A 22,907-nucleotide genomic window follows, 5' to 3' on the forward strand; every position below is an offset into this window, starting at 1 on the left:
CATTTAAATTAATCGCAGTGATTAGTTTTTCTTTTTGATCGATTGACAGCGGTGTTGTTGCAGCAAGGCAATCAATGGATAACTAAAAGTATGTAAGTAAAAAAATGAGCAAAATTAGAAATATATAAATAAATGTGTGAATAAATGAATAAATAACCCAACGTATAATACAGCAGTGTATAAATAAATAGATACATACATAAATGCATTTTCGATATTTAATTAATCTCAGTTAATTTGTGATTCATTTATGTATAGTGAGAATGAAGCATTCGATTTCAGAATTATTTATGAATTAATTCAAGCATATTATTGTAGAATTATATATTAATTCATTAATTCTAGCATTTAATTATAGAATTATTTATGTATTTATACGTTCAGCTTCTGCTCTTAAAGCCTTTCAAACAGGACAGGCTCGACATGTTAACGTAATTGAGGCAGTGTAGTGCTTTTTGGCTACGTTTGGTCTATCGTCCGTGAATCACACACAATTATTATAAACACATTTATAGATAACTAAAGTTCTTGGCCTTAGTTACATGAAATGAGTTATATGGGTTTCCGTAGTGTAGTGGTTATCACGTTCGCCTCACACGCGAAAGGTCCCCGGTTCGAAACCGGGCGGAAACACTTCTTGTGACTTCGCCTTTTTAATTCACGTCGAAAATTTATGACAGAGTACATTAGGAGGTGCATTTGGATGGACTATTTCGAAGATTATGATGTCGATGCAATACTATAGAAAAGTAACCAGTGCTCTCTGCATTTCACATTATGGACCAAACTCTATGCTGAAAGGTGAAGAAAAGCACAGCAGTCAACTTCGCTCACTGTAAACATAACTGATCCTATAGCCGCTACATCCATGACCGGTATGATGCATCTTATGTAGCACTACATTCTCCAAACTTTTTACCTGTAATTACTTTCACAAGGTCAGTAACTATAACGTCACTCCCGAAAATCCAAAAATAAATGCTAATATGGACATGCTGATGTTCTTATTGGTTAGTTATGCTTATGCTTATATTATGCTAATTAGCACTTAACACGAAGTACATCTGAGCATGATGGGAATGTAATTAGTTTTGCAGGTATTGCAAGTACTGAACAAATTAAAATTTGCCCTTATAATGGCATTAGATGAAAAAAAAAATAAGGGATTACTAAAGTGATTAGGAGTCATTCTCTGCAGACAGTAAATGTCTGCAGCAAACTTTATGATGATCCTTTGAACAGCAGTCCAAAATAGTGCACTGAGCAATTCAACATTGCCATATAGAGCCACATTGCTGGGAGGGCAACAATACTGAGCAGTACACTTGTAATGGTGGTTGTAGTTGTTTATTATGCCTGGGGAGGCATTTTAGTCTCTTGTAAGGATAAAAAATCTGAGAGAAATACTTTGTATCTGCATTTCAAATCCCAAACTATTGCTTAACAATGCTCTGATACTGGACATTTGCGGGCTGCCAGCAGGCACATGTCATTTTCATGGGCACAGGCTTTGCCATTAGAGTATCCTGAGGGATCAGCTTTGCTTCAGTGATTTCTCATTCACATGAGGCATGAAGCCAGGCTACTTGGACGCTGATCCAAGCAGGCTGGATCAGGCACCGACTCAGGCTTCAGTGGTAAATTACACAGGGCCATATTGCCCCTCGTCATCTCCCTAAAGCTTGGGGTAGTTTATATGAACTCTTGAATCTTTCCTTCTCTTTCAGTTCAGCTCATTGAGTTGGGCGGCTATGGCTCATCCACTGGTCAGAAGGTCGGTGTTTCAATCCCTGATCCCTGCAGTTTACATGTCGAAGTATCCTTGAGCCAGATTCTGTACCCCAAATTGTTCCTGATAGAGGTGCCATCTGTGTTTGAGTGTGTGTGAATGGTTATTGCTCCTGATGAACAGGTGGTACCTTGCAGGGTGTCCTCTGCCACCAGTGTGTGAATGGGCGAATGCTGGCATGTGTTGTAAAGCGCTTTGAGTGGGAGGAAAAACTAAAAAAACGCTGCATAAATGCAGTCCATTTACCTGCATTAAATGTCCAAAGGACACAAAGGACTGTGAACGAAAATCAAATCAACAATTGGAATTAACCTGAAAGCACAAACTTTTATTGGCAGCATTGCTTGGCCAGCCTAGCAAACAAAACCAAACAATGACAAACCAATCTGAATATATGTTCTTGTAGTCTTGAGTATTTTTTAATCCATATGAACGCCACCATATCTAAATTACAGGAACTAGCACAGTCAAGTTTATCTTATTATGAAATAGCTTATAGAGGAATGGACACGAAGCCTTGCTCTGAATCAATTTCCTGTGCCTACCAATATGAAGTGGTTGTGTCTAATGCCTTTCTTTCCTGTTTGTCTCAGTTTCAAAACTGTCCCCTCCAAACCCCCTTGCCTGTTTCCACTCTTCCTTCTCTCGTACTACAGGAACCACATGAAGGATGATAAAGCTGTGGAACCTCACTGAGACTTGCCCCTAACTGAGTCTCTGTCCCTGGATTCTTTGGACACCTGACCAGTCTCCATATTAACTATGAATGAATAAGGTAATAATTCCAGTTTATTGCAACTCGTTGGGATCACCAGATTGGAAAAACAAACACCAAAGTATGATAAATTTATTTAAACAGAGGCTAACGATAACCCGATCTTGCCAACGGGTTGACTTCTAAATTTGACCTAGCTACACCTAGACCTACTAGTTGTATGTGTGCACTGTCAATAAGGAGTTATTGCGGACATTTTGGGCACTTTTGGTTTTATCTCCAAATAAAGTGGTTTATCTGGCTAAACTATCCGACTGTTTACAAGTTGTCTGATCATCTGGTTGACCAACTGGTTGTTGTAGTGATGTCTCTATGTTCTCAGACTTTACCATAGCAATGATGGCCAAAACTGTAAAAACAGCATTAAAGTTGTAACGGACAGGAATGATCCTTTAAGTTATTGTAGAAATTTGAACAGGTTTCTTGGGCCTACTATCAAAAATCTGTTCAATAAAGTACACAAGAGTCTGTGTGAGTTTTGTTTTTAAGCGCTGAAGGGCTCAGAATAATGCAATGTAGACTAAAATGAACCAAATACAAAAATGTAACAAAGGAACCTCAACATTTACCCTAACCTTAACCCACTGTGACTCAGAACTTCAACATGCCCATAATTTGGACCAGCTAGATTTCTGCAGCTTCTACTTCTGACTCACCTTTTGCATTTTATACACACTGATTATTTCCCATCTACAAACATGCAGTTTTGAAACTAGACTTTGTCTGCAGGAACTGACTGAAGTACCACATTCCTACAACCCCAGGCTCTGCTTTCACTTCTTTGATTATTTATAACCTTTCTCGGAAGTTGGTTTTCTTGTGCAGTGACAACCACTGATTCACCAACAGTAAACAGACACAAATTTTAATTTGTCTTCAAAGAAATACAGGAAAAAACAGTGTTTCATCATAAGAAAATAAGAAAAAAATCCCTACAGGGCTGAGTTACTGTACATAGATGCACTTTCTGGATGTCACAAACAGACACTGTACATCAGCTGTCATCAGGAAACGACTGATTAGCTGTCCATCATTGTGACCTTGTACAACTGTAGTTTCAACATATCAGTGACATAATAACCTGTACAAAAAATGTTAGTGATTAGAAACAGTGAGGGTAGAGTGAACATTTAAGGAAAATCTGATCAGAAGTGCTCAGAGTTGGAGACAAACAGGTAGGTGGATGAACATAAAGGGATTGTCTTTTAACAGGGCTGACTTAATGTCATTTCTGCTCCTGCTCAGGGCATCTACCAGAAAAATAAAGCCATGTTCACATCAGCCATTTGTCCTTCTCCTTGTTGAAGTTCTCAGCCCACTGGCGCGTAAGCTCTAAGTAGTGGTCTGGTTGGTTGGGTTGGTAGTCTAGGTACAAACGGGTCACTGTTTTCTTGGGTACAGCTTTCTCTATCTGCGTGCCTTCGTGCCATTGGTTAAAGGAAGTAATGGTGACGATTTCTGGTCTGACAGACAAAGCTGCCTGCAAGGATGTCTCGTAGTAACGTCCGTTAACCCGGTTCCTGGTGTTGTGGTTGTTCCATGGCCGAACAGCTGTATCTACATACCCTGGACCAACACTGGGAATAAACAGCAGATTGTTTGCATCACAGAAGGTCTTGATGACTTTCCAGTTTTGGTGTGATGAGCCAAAGGAGAAGCCGTTGGAGGCAAAGTAGGTGTAGATGCCATCAAACCCGCTAGCATGGATGTCATGTTTGTGGCGCTCTTCAACAATGAGGGCGACGAAAACGCCATCGTAAGGCGTGCCTCTGATGCTGTGGGAGCCTTTAACTGTGAGAAGCTCAGCCCAGGACTCTGGTGGTGTCAGGTAGGAGTCATAGACATAAAACAGAGGCAAGACTCGCCCTGTGCTGGACCTGAATCTGTAGAAGGCGCCATGCTTTCCATACCTGGAAAACAAGAGAGAAAAAAGCAGAGAATCTAAAGCTGTTATAATATACAATACACACTGCATATATATATTTTCCCAACTGGAAACATCTGGTGGGACAAATCGAACCTTATAGTGGGCCAACTTTAGCCCATGGGCCCCATTTTGGGCAGCCCTGCTATACAGACATCTTGTAGACACAGAACAACACTTGGCTGTTTTGATCTTCACTAACTCCTGAGCAAAACACCTGATTTTTTAGTTGCTAAATGTCCCAGCTAACATTGCCTGCATACTGTTTGATGCTATGCAGATAACGTCCAGGGGGTTAACAGAGCTTGTTTTCTAAAAACTGCTGCCTGTGGCAACTGGAAACAAGGTTAATGAGCATGGTGAGACTGAACAAAAACATGAAACTAAAACAAAAAATGAGCTGAAATGTAATAGAAAAATATTGACGCAGCTGGTGCAGTTAAAAGTTCTGTGATAGTCTGGCTAATTGTTGTCTTCATTTAAAATGAGGGCAACTAATAAGCTACATGCTAGTGACAGAAAGCCTTGGCATACAGTTGAACTGCCATGTACATTAGTATGATCCAGAGTCAGCGTGTTAGCCAGGCAAGAGGCCTCAGTGGTCTTGGTCATATGATTGTAACTACACCGTTTCAAATGGAATGATACTAAGATGGCACACATAGCACCTTTAATACAGCTACGATTTCACAGGTTGAGTTTGTGTCAGACATTCAGAAAATATTTATGCTTTTCTGAAAGCATCATCTGTTTTTCTGTCCTTCTGATTTTTGTTTCATTTTATGCAGATGGTCAGCACAGTGGGTCTCTGAAAGTATTGGCAGCAATATAAAGTCCAGAAATCGGATTCAACTCAAGGCACTCTAGCCTGGGCTTTGATTTTACTCCAGTCTTGTATCATTATAAACATGGCATCAGTGAGCCTCTTTATTCCTGTTCCGAGTCACAGTGTGAGATCATGGGCCTCTTTTTTTTTTATCGGGCTACTGCTGCATATCTCATTAGCTGAAACGTTACCTGATCAGCCTCACAGCCTTCCCCTGTCTCTCTCTCAAAGCTAACATATTTTATATGGTGCTTTAGTTATGGAAAAAGCTGAATATCTTCAAATTTTATGAGGTAGCCAAAGAAGTCAGGTTTCCTTTGACATACATTTAGACTGGTTGAAGTCAGAGCAAAAGGTACCTGCGGATCCATTACAGCAGGATCACAGGGGAGACATCTATATTTAACAACCACCTTCCTCATCTTCCCTTATTGGACTTCATGTTTCACCAGATCTCTAGATGTCTAATGTCAGCAGCCACTGATGTGGTGAGCAGAGTTCAGCCCTATGGTCAGTGAAAGCACGGAGGAAAGAGGAAACGTAGAAAAACAGCTTACTTGTCAATAATGTATTTGATGTTGTCATGCATGCTCTGGTCCGTCCGTCCTTTGTATGGCTGTATGTGAAAGGCCACCTGTGCAAAACACATTTGATCACGGATGTTAGCAAAAAGATTAGAAAAGCACAAGATAAATACACACAAACCTGTGAAATAGGAGGTTATGCAGTGAAACTGAGCACTCAGTTCTTCATTATTCCAGTGTATTATTTGGTTTGATGGACAGCCAGTGTGAAGGCAACATTTAATTAGCAGTCTGTGGACTTCACTAATTATTTGGCCGCAATCTCTGTGACACACATTGTTGACTGAAGAGTCATTTTGTGCCCACTCTAGAGGTACAGCACTTGTTCCACAGTGTTTGTATGTGAATATTCAAATATGAAACTGCTCAGCATCGTGACAGCATCATGTTGATTTTAAGGACCAATCTAAGCAAATCTAATGTTAATCAGACTGTTTTATTGAGGAGCTGTCTTCATGTGTACACTAGCTGCTCGGGTTAAATAAGAACATACCTGACGTGTCTTTAGAACATGTTAGCACATACGAGTTGGGTTCTGCACCATGAAGTGAGATTAGTAGTTTAGTCAGCTATCTTTTGCCTCAATTTGGGTTTTCTTCTCACGCACATTGCTCACTTTTAATGGGTTAGATCACCATGGCAACCTATGTTGCTCAGCTAACCTGCTCTAATGAGATGGAGCAGGCTAACTCCTCTGTAGCCTGCTCCATCTCATTCATATGAAGTACTCCCAGAGTTAACAGAAACATCCAGCTTTGTGATAGCGGTCACCCACTATGACTAGTGTAACACCAAGAGAGTCAGACTAAAATTAACTCTTCATGATACAGGCCCCAGGTCCAAAGAGGACTGAGATAAAGCCGAGGCATAAAATCAAGTCCTACTCAATAGAAGACAGGAGACAGATCAATGCACATTAAAATCTAAATAAAGGATGTTCTTAATGATCAACAGCAAAGCATAGGAGCTCAGTAGGATACAGAAGACTGTGTTTATGAATATGCTCTCTGCTTGGGAGAAACCAAGTGCAGATGAACACACCTCCGCTTCAATACTCTGCAGATTTGCTCACATTGCATTCCCAATGATAACTTAAGGGGAAAAAACAAACCTCTTTTCACACTTTACTCAGTTGTGGCTTGTTTATCTTTGAGGGCAGATAGTGGGCACCTGTGAGAGCTTGAAAATACCTTTGAAGATGCAATTCACTGCTGGGTAACAAATAACATCTGCAGCTGTCACCCAGGGTTTGCATGGTGAACGCTTCAGCATGTGACTGGATGTGACAAACGGGGCTTGATTGAAACCAGAGGGAGGAAAATGTGTCTTTCAAAGTAAAAGGTCATGTCACAATCAAGTTTCAGTGGAAACAGAGAGAAGAATGAGTGTCCTGGAGACTGGATTCTGGTATTACAACCCGGATATAACAATGACAGTTTTTTTCTCTGTTTTCAAATGCTGATGGATTTTGCTTTCATCCTACATGGAAATGACAACATTTTCACCGTAAATGGACTTGAAGAAGACATGAGTGATGACTTTTGGATAGATAGATAGATAGATAGATAGATAGATAGATAGATAGATAGATAGATAGATACTTGATTCATCCCCAAGTATTGGGGATGTCTCCAAATATCCCCAAATATTCATCAATGGTTGAAATGTTGTCCATGTACAACAGATGAAGAATTGGGAGGAAGACAGATACAGCAGCAGTGTACTGGTACTATTCTTTTGTGCTGACAGTTGTTGCCCATTGCCTACAAAGAAGTTATGAATGTGTGTGAGCCTCCTGATGACTGACAGAGGAAGCGTCTGACATACATTTAATAGCCTTTCTGCAGAGAACAAACAAAACACTACACAGCATCGCTTTACAGCTCACACTGGTTTAGTGCTTCACACGACTTGGAATCTATCAACAGACATTGCTGTAAGAGTTTGTCCACAATGCACCTCAAATGTCACTTGGTTGGAGATCGGATGTGTTATGTAAGTAATGGCTCATGCAGCCTGGAGCCTGGAGCCTGCAGCAGAGATGCGGAGCTGCTACAGAGATCTGATGCGCTCACTTATTTCTAACTCTTTTTTTCAAATGTATAGTGTTCAGCACCAACTGACAACGACTCCTGTCACATTACCAGAGGACATTTATCAGACTCCAGACAGCTCACTCAAGAACCACAGAAAAGCTTTATATGACTTCTTCACATACGTGGTGGTACTCCTGGAAAGAGCTTTAACAAACACACCAAATCCACTTCCTCTCTTCTGCACTGTTTGCACTTTTATTCTTTTTGCAGTTGCATGATCACCACCACCTGTTGACATCCACTAATTACTACACATTACCCTCTACAGTTGGCAGAAATAAGGATTGTGTCACCCTTGTGTCTGCATGCGTGTCCTCATGCTAAAGCTGCTAGAGCATCAGATATAAACTCCACACCCCCTTTAAGATGGCAAAGGGCAACAAATTTCTGTTCTATGACCTTTATGCCTTCTCATCCTAACTGATACAGACTGATTGAATGTGCTTGGCAAATGGTATAAAAATAACCTCCCATTGGTGAAGCAATGGTCCATGAGCCATCAGTCATCACAGAGAAACCGGGCAGGCAAACAGTGGCCTTTTCCTCTGGTATAAAGATAGAAGAAGACTGAATTGCAGACAGAACCTAAGTTTAGCCCACAGGATGCTGAGGATTTCTTGAAATGGAGCTGAGAGGGAGGAGGAGAGATGATAACCATCCCGACAGGCTTGTCCCTTTTTGTCATCTCATCTGTCAACACACTCAGGTGACACAGGATGACATTTATTCCACTGACACAATTGTCTCAGGAATCTTTTTTAGCTACTTCTAAGTAATACTTAACACTTCAGAGAGTATCTGCACACTCCTTTAAGAATGGCATGATCCACAGGGAATTTTAGTACATGTGCAGCCGAGATTTTTCAGGAGAACACAATTAAAATATGAAAATCACCACAGTTGGGATTATGAGCATGATGTGACAGAGAACACGGTGTTTTGTTCTTTGTCAGGAGCTGACAGCTGAGTGATGAGCACCTGCTGCCATCCAGGAAAAACTGTGCTGCGCTTGTTTGTCTCAGTCACAAATGAAACAGGTCTACTACAGCTAGGCAGCAAACAGGAAAGCATTGACAGAGCTGTTGAACCACAAACACGGAGTGCTCGACGCCCACTCCATCTTTCAGAAGAGGCTGCGAGGTCTTCCTAAACCATTTCCATGGCAACACGGCCGTGTTTGGTGCCCGGGCTCGGGTTTGTCAGCCATCTCGACTGGTTGGAAATCATGAAAGGCCAGCGAGGTAAGACGCTGCTCAATCTGTTCCTGTTTGGCTGAATAAACCCAGGAATGGATACGGATGAAAAATGCTTTGTTTGCTCTGATCCCCTCGTGCTGTGTGATGCCAACAGACTCTCATATTTGCATTCCAAGCCTCGGGTGTATAGGCGCTGCCGCCACTAACAGGCCTCCTTTTTACCAGTGTTTGCCTTTTCTTCAATTGATGACAAACACTAATCTGAAGCAATGTTGGTCATCGCGTTGGTGTATGCTGCATTAAATCAGCTAATTACGTAAACTGAGGTGATAAATTCAAGAGTGCAGATGCAAAATACAATTCTGAAAGAAAAGTCTTCAAATCTGTACAAGGCAACTTGACTTCTTGAGATCTCAAAATGGCATGAAGTGTATCCAGAATAAAGTGAAATGATTAGAAATCCCGTGATGTGGTCTCAGCTCACTGCACAGAACACAGCCACATTTACTGTCCATCTAGTCTGTGATGCTGTCTACCAAAATCAACCATCCAAAAAACCACTAGCACAAAGTCCAAAGTGGCTGAATCAAGATGTTTCTTGTGCTTAACTGTTCTTTAAAGTTGCATTAATCTGCTTTTTAGGCCATGCATTTGATATATTGATTAATGTCTTGGCAAACCATCACCCGTTTACTCATCTGCCTGATAATGAGCAACATTAAGATTCACTTGAAGTCATGTCTCTGACCACTTGTTGAATGCCCAATATTCACTCTTTTAGCTCTGTTTTGGTCTCCATTCCTGAGAAAAATAAGTCTTTAGCTGCTAAATGTTCCACTATGTTCACCAGCTAGTTGCTAACTTTATCTTTCTGCCATTTGGTGCAGGGCACATAGTGTCCAGCAGGGGTCATCAGCCAGTGCACTGCTGTGGGCTCCAGGGAATGCCCAGCCAGGGAGAACAGTGCTTTAATGGTGGGTACATGAAGAGAGAGGATGGAGGTGGAGAATAATATTCTTCTATAGAATGGGTGAGCTAAAAATTATGGACTTTTTGGTTCTTTGCCAGGGACTGGCAAGCTAATCAATGATTGCTCTCATTAGATTTTCAGAATTCATTAATATTCTGTGGGCCGGATGGGAAGCTTTGGAGGGCTGGACGTGGCCTGCGGGGTGACAGTTGACGGTCCCTGCCGCGCATTGATTTTTCAGAGCTTTTTTGCTGAAAGCTGCTGCCTGCTGTTCCTGGAAATGACGTTGATGAAACTTGTCAGACTGAACCAAAACAGAAAACTTAGAGGCAAGAAAGGCAAAACAATGGGCCTGCAGACGCTAAAAAGATGAAGAACTGCACAGATGGGTGATAATTTTCTGTGAGTTTGTCATAACAAACCGCACCTCCTACATCACACATGGACATTTGACCCATTGCTCACATAAAAATATTGATGAGTGCAGCTTTAATGCTTTTATTAGGAGACTTGATGGTAATGAAAATCACATTTCTTAGCAGGAGCACATGCTTGCTTGTTGACTATAAAAGGAAGAAGGTGATCCGTCCATTCATATACTCAGATCTCATCTATGTTGACTCAGCTGTCATTAGGAGAATAACTTTAAAACATGAAGGCTTACTTGTTATATTGAGAGGCTTGTTGTCATACTGAGAGATTATGTCATTAGAACGTAACACCTTTCTGCTCTATTTAAGTTTTAATTTGTCTCTTCTCGTTTGCTGCTGGCATCCTGACACCAACAATTCACTGAGCAAACAGTGTCAATCTATGTTTAATTAGTGAGGACAGAGCACTGGAGGGGATTATAGATCAGCCTGCGTCCTCCTGTCTGTGTGATGATCTCTACTGACATCTGCTCTGGATCCCTCTTCACATCATTTTACTTTTCAATATTGACAGAGGAACTCATCCTGTGTCAGAAGCACTATATCAAATGACATGCAAGGCACAAATATATGATATCTGCTGAGGACACCGACAATTTCCATCACTTTTGGGGACATTACATACACTTACATTCATTTCTTGGAGACTCACCCGAACCTTAACGCAAGTCTTCACCCTAAGATTTAATGATTTATATTATAGGGAATTGTGTTTTGTCCCCATAAGGAAGGCGAGTCCCCACCATGTGACTGTGTAAACAGAATTATGTCCCAACAACATGAGTAATACATGTCCATACACACACATGCATGCACACCCACACCCACCCTCCCACACTCTGCTCAGAAACACAGACTTCGGCCTGTATTTTGTCAGCGGGTGCTCTGGTGCACTGAAACACTGGAGCATTAGCCTTCAGGTCAGCTGTGAGAGACACACTGTTGTGTAAGTCTGACTGAGACACACAGAGAGACCCAGTTCTCAGTCTAAGACTTCCATATAAGGAGCTCGAAAGTAGACTGAGGGACAGCTCTTCTGTCCTCCTACTGCTGAATCTACAGTCTGTGCACAGCTTGTTTTGCCACTGCTGTCTCAAGCACCTTCAGCATCTTACAGCTTTATATTATCTGACCCTCTCAGTGCTAAAGTAGATATGACTTTGTTAGATAGAGTGGTGCATTGAAAATGAAAATCTACCCTAAAGCACTTCAAGCCTTTAAAAACAGCTATTGGCTCAGCTAGAAAGGCATTTGAAAGCAGAACATTTTCATCTCACTGCAACGTCCATATTACTGTAAATGTCAGGTTTTGAGGTCAGAGCATTGAAATTGAAGATGTCACTGGGACCCACTGGGTAGGTACCAATTTCTGCACTGTCAGGGGCCTCAGCAGACCAGAATGCAATGCAGCTCCAAGACATACTGCATTTTGAATAAAGGTCACGACACACTTTTTCTTAAATGGAGAAAATGCATTCTTCAGCGCCCGTCACGCCAGGATTTAAGAGCAAAATTTCCATCAAAGTAAATCTCTCAGCATATTTTGCTGAGTTCAACTTTGGTGAATGCTCTGCATTGTTGACAATTAACAAATGTCATAATTGTGTTCATTTTTGAGGGAGCAAAGAGCTGGGGACTCCAAAACCACAGTTTCCAGCTGCAGAAGAGTCTTACACTTCAAATGACGATTGAATAAGATGGCAACACATAAATGTTTGGCAATGTGTGCATTTTAAAATTGCTTTACTCATTATGTTTACAGTGCAGACTTTTATGTTCCAAAATGGTTTGCTCATGAATGAAACATCGTATCTATATTTCAGGTTTAATCCGTATCTGATGTCAGTATGAACCAAGAGTCATAAAGACACAACTGGCAAAAAAGGTCACATCATGTATTTATCTCAGTATAATTAGGTTTGACTAAGATGACATTTCCACAAAATACTGCCACTGCTTGGCTCTGGCCAATTTGATGTGCAGCCAGAAGTCTGACACTAAAGATAAGAGGGGGCTTGCTTTTTGTCAAGTCAACACTGACAGATGACGATTTCAGTAGTAGTTCTCTTGAGGTCATAGTGTTCAAATGAAGCACACATCCTACAGCTGACATGTTGGTTCCATATATCAGAATAGAATTTTTGTACCACATATCTATGCTGTCAAGGTCAGAACTGACATGAATCGACTCCATGCAGCTTTCTGCTTCAGAAACCAGACAGGAACATTTTCAGATGCAGTATGGGTGCATACCTGGTGATACAACACTGAACTACATGATGTTCTCAGCTTTAACATTTAACTGTCACTGGCATGTCATTCATTCAGTAAATGATCAGAAAGGAAAAACATACCGGTTGTCTCACCAGTTACCTTGATGCTGTGCCGGTGGGCTGCGTCCATGACAGCAGGAACCAGGTCCTCGGTGGGCTCCCCGTGGTCGTCTGCCACCCCGGGAGGATACCAGGACAACACCAGCACCCCTACAGCAGCACAGCATGGGGACGAAGTTTGAATGCGATGAATGATGTCTGAGGTGAAGCAACTGTTTTGTTGGATGATTGGGGTACATACAAGAAATGATAGCTTCAGAAACTCACTGTCTGTTGTCTGTTTTCAAAGATAATAATTCTACGAATGTATGTTCACCATTGCGATGGAGATTTTCCCTCCATTATAGTTCTGCTTTTGTTTGAGAACATTAAGCTATGGCAAAGTCCTTGGATTTCTGGTGACTTTCGCTTAATCTCTTTTACTCAGCCCCGTATCCTAGCAACTACGTCCACATTGGATGATTCCGCACATCACGATTTAAGTCCAATGCCAACATTCAGTGCCAGTACAGGAAGTAGCCTGCCCTTTACGCAGCTTGGTGGAAATGAAGCGTGACCAGGTCGCACTTGTGGGACAGCATGTAGCAAGGCACTGTGCTGTGTGCCTGCTCATGGCGGGATTGTCGGGTCACTGTAGATAAAGAGTCTTTACCAGCTCTGTATGGACGACAAGCCAGCAGTGACAAGATGTTTTGACTTTATTAACACACAAGAAAACAATTTAACTAAACGTAACTGTACTTTTTTTCATGGCACAGAGTTTATCCGTGGTTATATTTATACTGTTATGATGATTAGAATGGAACAAACCATTTGTTTCAAAGAGTTCCATAAAAAAGACAATGGCAAGAATTTGACGTTATCCATGGTTTTGCATAATAGTTGCATAATGGATGTTCTCATCTGGCCATAGTGTTGCTTTTACTGTCCAGACACAAACACTACAGTCATCTGACTAAGACCGTAGGTGTGGACAGGGAGTTGATGCCATTGAGGTCCAACACTGAAATTTGGGGTTTTAGCAACCTGGACGGTGTTTACATTCTACTAGTTAACTATTATGGGGTGTTTTCCAGTATTTTCGGACTAAATCTAAACGTGACTACTTCTAGGTCGATACATGAAGGATTGTGTATTTCTCACCGGGGAGTTCATCACTGGCAGTGGGTTTTTGAAAAGCATTATGGATTAAACTGGATGAAAATATGTTTTAAAAGTTAACTGAATAAATTTTAAAAAATGCAAATGATTAAAAAGAGTAGTGAGTGTTTTTTTGATGTCTGGGGTGGGGGCGATGTGGAGACTGGTTACAGCCCTGGACGAAAGTCAACATTAAACCTTCACATGAGAAATGTGTCAATTATTACCTGCTGCAGCTGCTTCTATCTGGGCCATGTGAGACTCCAGCACCTTTGGGTCCCTGGAGCTGTAGGGCCCCAGCTCAGGGTAAAAACTTGAGGCAATATCTTCTGGAGGTGTGTGCCTTCCCTGGGCATGGCTGACTGCAATCTTGGGGTCCCAGTGTGGCACCAGCACATGATCCCAGTGAATGTACTTGTTGTCTATGCTGGGAGAGCCGTACCACAGGTAGTAGAAGATGTGAACATCATAGAATATGCTGTATTCTCGGTCCGATTTGGTGAAAACCACCTTAGTGTCGCTGCTGCCCATATGGAACTGGCCAGGCGACACCACCACGTCTTTGACATCCAGCCGCCTCCTGTCGGATCTCTCCGCGATGAAGTCCATGCCGGGGGCCAAGTCCGAGAAGCCGTCGCTGGGTTTCAGCGTCCTGAGCCCCATCATGGCCCCAAAAATGAAGAGCGTGAAGAGGAAGAGCGCCACAAGAGCTTTCCTGCGGAGCCGCGTCATGGTCGCTGTCCGTGGTGCTGCAGAACAGTCCAGGGGAGAAACACTGCTTCCTCTCAGTGCCAACCACAGCTCGTGAATGCAGGCATCGTCTTTCAGCGTGAATTGGCGTCGGGCAGGTAGAAGGAAGCGCGTTCAGTCACTGCAGCGGCTGGCGCATAATCGAGCCTGTTAAACGCACCGTAACCGAAACGATCTCATTTCCCCTCCATCACCACTTCCTGAGGGATTCCTGCGCTACAGCGCCTCAGCGCATCGCGTCCTGCTCGCCCTGGCACAGCCATGATGATCGCGTCGGGTTTTAGTTTTTCTCCATCCTTTTCTCTTTGGGAGAAGCCAGTCAGGTCACGGCCGACGCTTCTGTGGAGCTCTAATTCAGCAAGTGCGGGTTCCTTTGTATTCCTTCCAATGGTCCGTCCGCACGGTCCGTCTGCTTCTCATGCCTCCATCGAGCTGTTGCAGCTGCTCTCATCCCATCCTGATCACAAGAGATCGCGTCTCTCTTCGAGGAGAGAGGTTTCTGCTCCGTTTCCAGAGCCAGTCCCACATGAGAGAATCACTGTTTTTACTGCATGTTAATGCCAGACGATAGAATGACAATGTTGTTCCTGAGGAGGCAGGAGAGAGGTGGGATTAACGCCAACCGGAAAGAAATAGACTGTATGAGGAGCGATTAGTGCCACAGGAGAAGCAGGAGGTGGAGCTTCAGCATAGCTGCTGGTATTAACCATTTACATATGAAGACAGAAATGCCTAAATCATACCCTTGCGTCATGGTATAATTTTTCGTTTTTCAGAAATTTTTAGGAAGTTTCCAGGAATAATTATGGAACTGTTTGTAGTTAGTTGTACAGAGGAAAAATGATTGGCTGAGTGAATTTAAACAATACAAAGTTTTAGTGCTGCAGCAGCAACTGAGACAACTCAGATGTAAATCAATACATTTATCAGAAGTACTGATAGTGGGCAGGAGTGTTTTTTTTTTTTTTTTTTTTTTTTTTTTGACTAATTATAGACAACAGTGTGTTTAATTTGTTCACTTTCAATTAATTAATTCCAAACTAATTGGTGGCATACCCTTGCATACCACAGCACAGCAAGTTAGCAAGTTAGCTTAAAAATGTGCCTACAGAGAAGCATTAAAAAAGCATGTCTGAGAAACTCGTGGCCAAGTAACATGGGTCAGTGCCAGTGCAAGAAGTAGTGTGTTCTTTGCATAGCTAGGTGGAAAGTCCAGGTTCCCATCCTGCCTCATTCCAGTAGTCTCAACATTTTATTTTTTAACCATAATCAGTCTTTCCTTACCTTAATCATATGTACTATGTACTATATCAGCGTTGTGGGACAGGAAGTGAGGAGCTACACTAGTATGGCAAGTGCATAGAGAATAGTTTGGCACAGGAGTCAAACTGGAGCTGGCTTAAGAAGCCGGTTGATTCGCCGATGAGGCGCAGGTGTGTCTAATGAAGCCCACACCTGAGGAGATCAGGCCCGCCTCTCTCTCGCACTCAGCCTGCTGACAGAGTGGGAGGAAAGAAAACACAGTTAGACCAGGGAGAAAACACACCGGAGCCAAATCATAACAAATTCTTGGAGATACAGTTACACAATGACACAATCTTAACTGGCCACACTTTGGTTGTAAGATCTCTGCCATGCTGGTGGCTTTGGTGCTCCAGGAGTTTGTATTGGTGGGCTCTGTTGATCTGGCTTTTGTAAGTAAGGTAAGTTATTATAGTCTGGTTTCTTTGTTTTGTTATATTTAGCAAGATTTTACCCTGAAATCAAGTGTCAGCTCCACCTATTTAAAAACACACTGTAAAGTAGAGGCAGACACATGGAGAGCAGCCACTATGTTTGGATATATATTGATAACTATCAGAATAATGCCAAAATATGGTTGTATTTAGCTGAAGCTTGGTTAAGTTAGGTTAGGTCAAGGCACCAAAACTACTTGGTTAGGTTTAGGAAAAGATCACTGTTTAGCTTAAAACAGCTACTTTTCTTAGAGATTCTGCATATCCAAGTAAGATTATTCATCGCTCATCTATACACAGGTGTATATTTTATTGGGTGTTGGATCCTAAACAGGACACTATGCATACCTAAGTCACAGTGTTTGGTACACTCAGCTCACATTTAAGCATTCAAGGACAGACAGCAGTGAGTCTGTTGAGTCAGGGGGAGAGCACAGCCCATCTGCTGTGACCTTGGCTCCCCTGGGAGACCAGGAGCCCAGGCTTATCAGGACAGCTGCACTGCCCAGTGATCTTTAGACACAGAGACACAGAGTTTGTCATTTTACCTTTGAGGCCTAACCACATTTGCAAAGAGTCAAACAAAGTCTACATGATGAAATTTTTTGTAATATGTTTTATCTGTGAAGATAGAGAACACTCATGACTTCACAGTGGAGACATTTCAAAATGCTACTTCATCACTTAAAAGGATCTTTGATACACTTAGTAAGACATGTGAAAACCTGAGACTTTGTTGTCAGTGCAGCTTTTTCTTTCAATGTCACTTTGCTTTTCTTTCACTGTGGCACTAATCGCCCCTCATACTGGCTTGTTCTGTTTTGTTGAAAAGGTAATACCTTGAGTCTCACAGGTCCTCCAGTGACTTTGAGTTAACTACAACAATTTCCTGTGACCTGCAGGACTCAAAACCTGTTTCCTTCCTTTGGGCCCATGTTTCATTAAGTAATAGAAATTGTCATGAATTTTAAGGATTGTCCACAACACAAGACCACCCAACATATGCCTGTCTGTCATATAACAAAGACACATGTACTATGAAAAGAATGATACACATGCTTACCACAGTCACTATTAATAGTGGAGCTCAGTCTCTGTTGATGCTGTGAGACTTCCCTTTAACTCTGACATCAAGAAACTGCATTGTTTTTATTTTTTAGCATTTCCTCTAAAGCTGCTTATAGTCAGCACTCAGCTTAAACCATTCTTTATTTAATCATGTAGACACAGTGAGTATTGAACAAAAACAGGAATAACATGAATATTACGTTTTTATCTAATGGAACAGAAGAAGAGGCCCTTGAGCAAAAGCCCACAAAGAAATATTTAAAACACATTATGGCTGCAAGCATTTTTAGCTTGGCTGAGTTTCTGCTCTGCACAATCATCAGCACAACAAAGGAATGAATATTTTTATGTGAAAGTGCTGTTTGTTTGCTGATCTGAGAGCATTGTTTCCATGTTCTACTGTATTTGCTGTTGTATATGGTGCACACATATTCTTCTGGATTATGTATGAATGTGAATAATATTATTGTTCTGTTATTGTTAAATATCAAAGTCTTGGGTGATCTCAGGGAACACATGCTTGAGGTGACATCTAGTGGGAAAGATAAAACAGTGCATTCATCACCTGCAGGCCTGTGGGTGTAGTCATTAGTGTCTGTGAACTCAGGCTGGCCATGTTTGGAGTAGAATAAATGGCACATGAGAAAGTGAACCTGACTTACTTTGACATTTCTGTTTTCATTAAGAAATATCATTTGGCAGATAGATCATTATCAAATTCAATTTTAAACCAGTCTCAAACAAAAGTATAAAAAACAACACACACACACACACACACACACACACAAATCTGTTTATAATGTACAGGCATTATTTTTTGCATGCTTTTTTTCCACTTAATCGTTATGAACTCACTGACTGAAGCCTTCAAAATTCCACCCTTTGGATGTGATGACAGTGGGTGTTTCCAAGGTTTTCTGCAGGTCTGCATGGCTAATTGGCCATGGATCAGTGATCACCTTCATACCAAATCACTCAGCGGCCATGGACATTTATCAACAGCAGCATCTTCTGAAAACACGGTTTATGCTGTAAACACTTTCTCATTCGGCATGAGATTTGACTGACGTCACAGAAGGAAACCTTGGCTTTGTCCGTGGAGCTGTCCCTGGTGCTGAAACTGTCCTCTCATACATGGTCCATCCTTTGTGCGGTGGAGGCTATGGGTGAGTTTATACATGAATGGAGCATTGTCTGCTATTTGCCTCTGTTCTGTACACATGTAGTGAATTATATCTGTGCTAATTAGGCAGCAAAAGCCAACAGCAATCTGAGCTCAGGATTTCAACACCCAGCTTGTTGTTTTATACACGGCCCTGTCACCAGATGCTTCTACTGACCATATAACACACATAGAACAGCAAAAGTGGATTCTTTTTTCACTCCTCCCCTGAAAGTCACATAAAATCTACTGAGACAATGTTGCAAACAATAAAACATGAAAACTTTATCAATTTGCACTGTGAGGCAACAAGTGAGGTCAGTCATTACAGAGGGGAAATTACTGGATGGAACTTCCTGCTTGAGGCTGGAAAAATTCTGTTTATCTAACTGTCATTAAAAAGGTCACAAAAGATGTGAACCAACAACGTGTTGTGTGTGTATCAAAGCCTGGTATATCTTCTTCCTCTGTGCCATAGAGCTCCATGGGTGTCTGTTTAAAACACATCAATGAGCCACACTGTTACACTGGCTGACATGTTCCTTCATTACCATGAGCACACACACACACTGTAGGTTATTTTGGCTCAGTCTCACATACACTGTCCTGCTGCCCCAAATTCTCACTAGAACACCAAGCATGAATTAATCCATCGCTAAAAATAGTTCCATAGAAATGTTTCCTCCTGTTTGAGCTGAAACACATTGTGGGTTTGGGTTTTTCAGGGAATTTAACACCACCCTTATCCTTTCAAATCACTAAACCTGGGATTAGAGCTTGTTTTCAAATTGCTGCCATCTGGTGGTCGTGCCAAGAGTGATAGACAACATCAGGGAACAGTGCACCATCTTTTTAATTTTATGCCATCAGAGTCATTTGACAGATGTTATAAACACATAAAAATCACACTCAATGTAGATTGTAAGATCTACAATATCAACCATATTGAAAATGAGATTCATCTGTTTTCTGTTTTACTTCATAACAAAGTGAGTCAAAATAACAAGGCCTAAAAATCTTGTCACGTTCCTTTAACAGACTGGTGTCTTTGGTAAAGAAGGCCTCAGCATGTCATTGTGGCCTGCATGGCCCTGAGGTGGGCCGCAGCAGCCTTTCCTACCCAGAGGCTTGTTGTGGTCGGGATATCTGTCACAACATGGCAGGGCTTTATAGATTTGTTATTGATCAGGTTTATTGATGGATTTCCCTCTGGAGGAGGGGTGAAAGGTGAGCTGACAGGCTTCCCAAGGGGCTGCTGCTTATTTTCCCCCTCTGTAATACACCAGAGCCCAGGCAGTCATTCCCAAACTGGATATTTAAACCATACATCATTATACACAAACATAACTGTACTGTACTTTTGAGTATTGTCGGTACTTTAATATGTGCAAATCATACACACATCCCAGTGTTCAGAACTTACTCTCTCAGTGACATAACAGCCTGCGTGTGTTTGTGTTGATTCAGTAATGGCCGCTGAACAAGCACGTGCCGAGGCTTTGTTCCCACAAAGCCCCTCTGAGTGACCCGGGTCACCTTAGGGTGGCCGGTTTTGTTGCGTAGCAGCCGGTGGGCCTTTACATTTCCTTGGTGACTTTCAGAGGGCCTCTAGCTGGACTATTAAACGCATGAACGGAGGCAGTCATTTGGTTTTCATCAGGCAACACCTCACACACACACACACACACACACACACACACACACACACATATATATACACAAAATGTGGACACATTAAGCTGCATTTGTTCACAGGAAGTCAGAAAACTTGCTGCCTTTGCTAATTATCTCTGCACATATGCATTGCCTGGATATATATGTGTGTGTGTGTGTGTGTGTGTGTGTGTGTGTGTGTGTGTGTGTGTGTGTGCGCGTGTGTGTTTGAGTCATTAGAGGAAGTTCCATGACTCAGCAGTGATGGGAGCAGGTTTGTGGTCCTATACAGCAGCTTGAAAGCTACTAATTACCTATTACTGAATGTGAGTGAATGACTCCAACAGGCCACCGTATGTCTTTTTACAAACTATAACAGGTGGACATGAATCACCTCAGCGGAGACAAAGCAAGAAGCCTGGTTTCATCTGCACCAAAGATGACTCATCCTGAGAGAATAAAGAAGAGCGAGACACCATCTGGTGTCTAAATTACAACTATTAGTTTTGTAGAATTATCAAGAACAACATAAAGGCAGCACCAGTCCCCACTAATGTCCATACACTGTTTAAAAAGAGGACCAGTGTTGGTCCTGAATGTGACTGCTTGGTCAACGACAGTATGTCTAATGCTTTATTACAAGTTTGTTAGATATCAGCCATCAACCACCAGATTTGAAGTGGAACATCATCCCTTAGTTTAAGCAGTTGAAATATTAATTAATTATCAATTTAAGGTGTTATCAGGACATATACTCGCTTCTCAAAAGGGCAAAACTAAAACTCTTAAAAACTCCTTAACTTCAAATGTCTCATTAGGTGCATGACTTTCCCCTAAATGCACACATTAATTTGAAATACATTTATACTTTTTTTAAATTATCAGTTTAAGGTGTTATTAAATGATTAAGAGGATGAAAAACTAACATAGATTCATTTTTAAGATGCACATGTTATTTTAAGTAATTCCTGATTGGTAAGTGAAGGGACAGTAATAACAATAATAAGAGTTTTTTAATAGACTTTTATCTGAGGATTCATTTTAAGGGCTAACCCCCCTGAGATTTACAAAAGTAACATCAGAAACTCCTCTAATTTGTCCATTCAAGAGTCTTAAATTTCCGGTAGCAACTGCTGCACAGCAGTGAGTCAGGGCAGGTCATCTTGATCAGGAAGAAGAAGGACGAAGATGAAAAAAACAAGAGGAGGAAGACAAATGAGAAATACAGGACAATCACCAGGGTTGCATGTAAAAGACAGGTTTCAAATTGTGTCAAAAATTCAATTATCGATACAAAATTATGAGAATTTGTGTGATTATTGTCCAAATTCAGAGGTTCAACCCAGATTTTGGGCTGATTAATGGATAAATGAATGGATTAAAACATTTTAAGGCCATTTTAATAAACTATCTGCATGGTTTAAGAGTTTTTTAGCTGCTAAAAACACATTCAAATGTACCAAATAGCACAAAAGACATCCCTGAATTGTCATTTTAAAGGTACCATAAAGCTTTATAGGCTATGAGGGATGATTTCTGTTATTTGGTCAGTAAAAAACCTTTAACTGTGCAGACAATTCATTGAAAACACCATAATATAATATTAAGGTTCAAATTTGTGAGAATGTGCACATTTTATTGCAAAATATGCCAAAAATTCATTTTGGAATCATCTCAAACAAATTCAGTGATTAGATTTATTTTTCATGTATTTCTCAACAGTAGATACTTCTGCTTGTATTCACACACATATATTGTAAATAGTTGCAAATGTGGCTAAAATTTATGAAAATGCAAAGACTGATTTGAACTGTGGCTGCAAAATGTCTTGCAGATGGGGCTTTAATGTGTGTGTGTGTGTGTGTGTGTGTGTGTGTGTGTGTGTGTGTGTGTGTGTGTGTAGAAGGCGGCAGTGGGCGGGGCGATTTTTTTTTTTGGGCCCATGGGTGCAACGCTAATGCTGTATCGTCCAAAGCCCTGATTGGTCACTTTGTCAGTTGTTTTGGCTCCATATCTGATTGGACATGTGTGATTTATCTGCTATTGGAAATCACGTGGACTTGACCGAAAAGGTGCTGGTGTGTATGTGTGTGCGTGGTGGGGGTTACCAGAGGTAGGAGGGTCAATGGGGTTCTGCAGGGAGAAGACACTCTTTCTCCTGGATCACACACACACACGCGCGCGCGGAGAGAAGGTGCACGGATGACCAGCATGCATCCACCTCCCTCCATCTGATAGTTTGTGGGGCCGGAGCCGTTTCTGCAGGAGGCCGTGGAAACCTCCCACCATGGCAGAAGGTATGAGGAGCCTCTGCGCTCTGAATAGAAACCAGGCTTTTCTTCTTCTTGTATTGTGCTGTCTTTCCTCTCTGTGGGCCTGGGTGGTTGTCTCTCGGTGTCTGGGGGAAGGCATGTCTTTGTTGATGTGGACGTTGAATGGAGGTGTGAGGGGCTGCAGCAGCAGAGAGCGGCGGG

The 22,907-nt window shown here is 41.7% G+C and overlaps 1 protein-coding gene and 1 non-coding gene across 2 annotated transcripts; one reads left to right on the forward strand and one right to left on the reverse strand.

Annotated features, from left to right (window-relative positions):
* The first annotated feature begins 560 nt into the window (after positions 1-560).
* On the forward strand, positions 561-633 carry trnav-cac (transfer RNA valine (anticodon CAC)). Its single transcript has one exon. It is a non-coding gene; the product is annotated as a tRNA-Val (tRNA).
* Positions 634-3,413: 2,780 nt separating this feature from the next.
* maneal (mannosidase endo-alpha like) lies at positions 3,414-15,426 on the reverse strand. Its single transcript, XM_076754244.1, has 4 exons — positions 14,292-15,426; positions 12,965-13,074; positions 5,872-5,948; positions 3,414-4,474 (listed from the first exon to the last, which is right to left on the reverse strand). Exons 1-4 carry the CDS (start codon positions 14,794-14,796, stop codon positions 3,838-3,840), a joined length of 1,329 nt encoding a protein of 442 aa, XP_076610359.1. The 5' UTR covers positions 14,797-15,426; the 3' UTR covers positions 3,414-3,837.
* Between the last annotated feature and the right edge of the window lie 7,481 nt (positions 15,427-22,907).

The sequence above is a fragment of the Chaetodon auriga genome, chromosome 17 (assembly GCF_051107435.1).
Source record: "Chaetodon auriga isolate fChaAug3 chromosome 17, fChaAug3.hap1, whole genome shotgun sequence".
Lineage (NCBI taxonomy): Eukaryota > Metazoa > Chordata > Actinopteri > Chaetodontiformes > Chaetodontidae > Chaetodon > Chaetodon auriga.

Bases quoted from the DNA above. Each gene is read 5' to 3' on its own strand.
- maneal (XM_076754244.1), bottom strand. From the start codon at position 14,796: ATGACGCGGCTCCGCAGGAAAGCTCTTGTGGCGCTCTTCCTCTTCACG. The intron at 13,075-14,291 runs GTAATAATTGAC...GTGCTGCTGTAG, and splicing joins GATAGAAGCAGCTGCAGCAG to GGGTGCTGGTGTTGTCCTGG. The intron at 4,475-5,871 runs GTAAGCTGTTTT...CTTGTTTTCCAG, and splicing joins ATCAAATACATTATTGACAA to GTATGGAAAGCATGGCGCCT.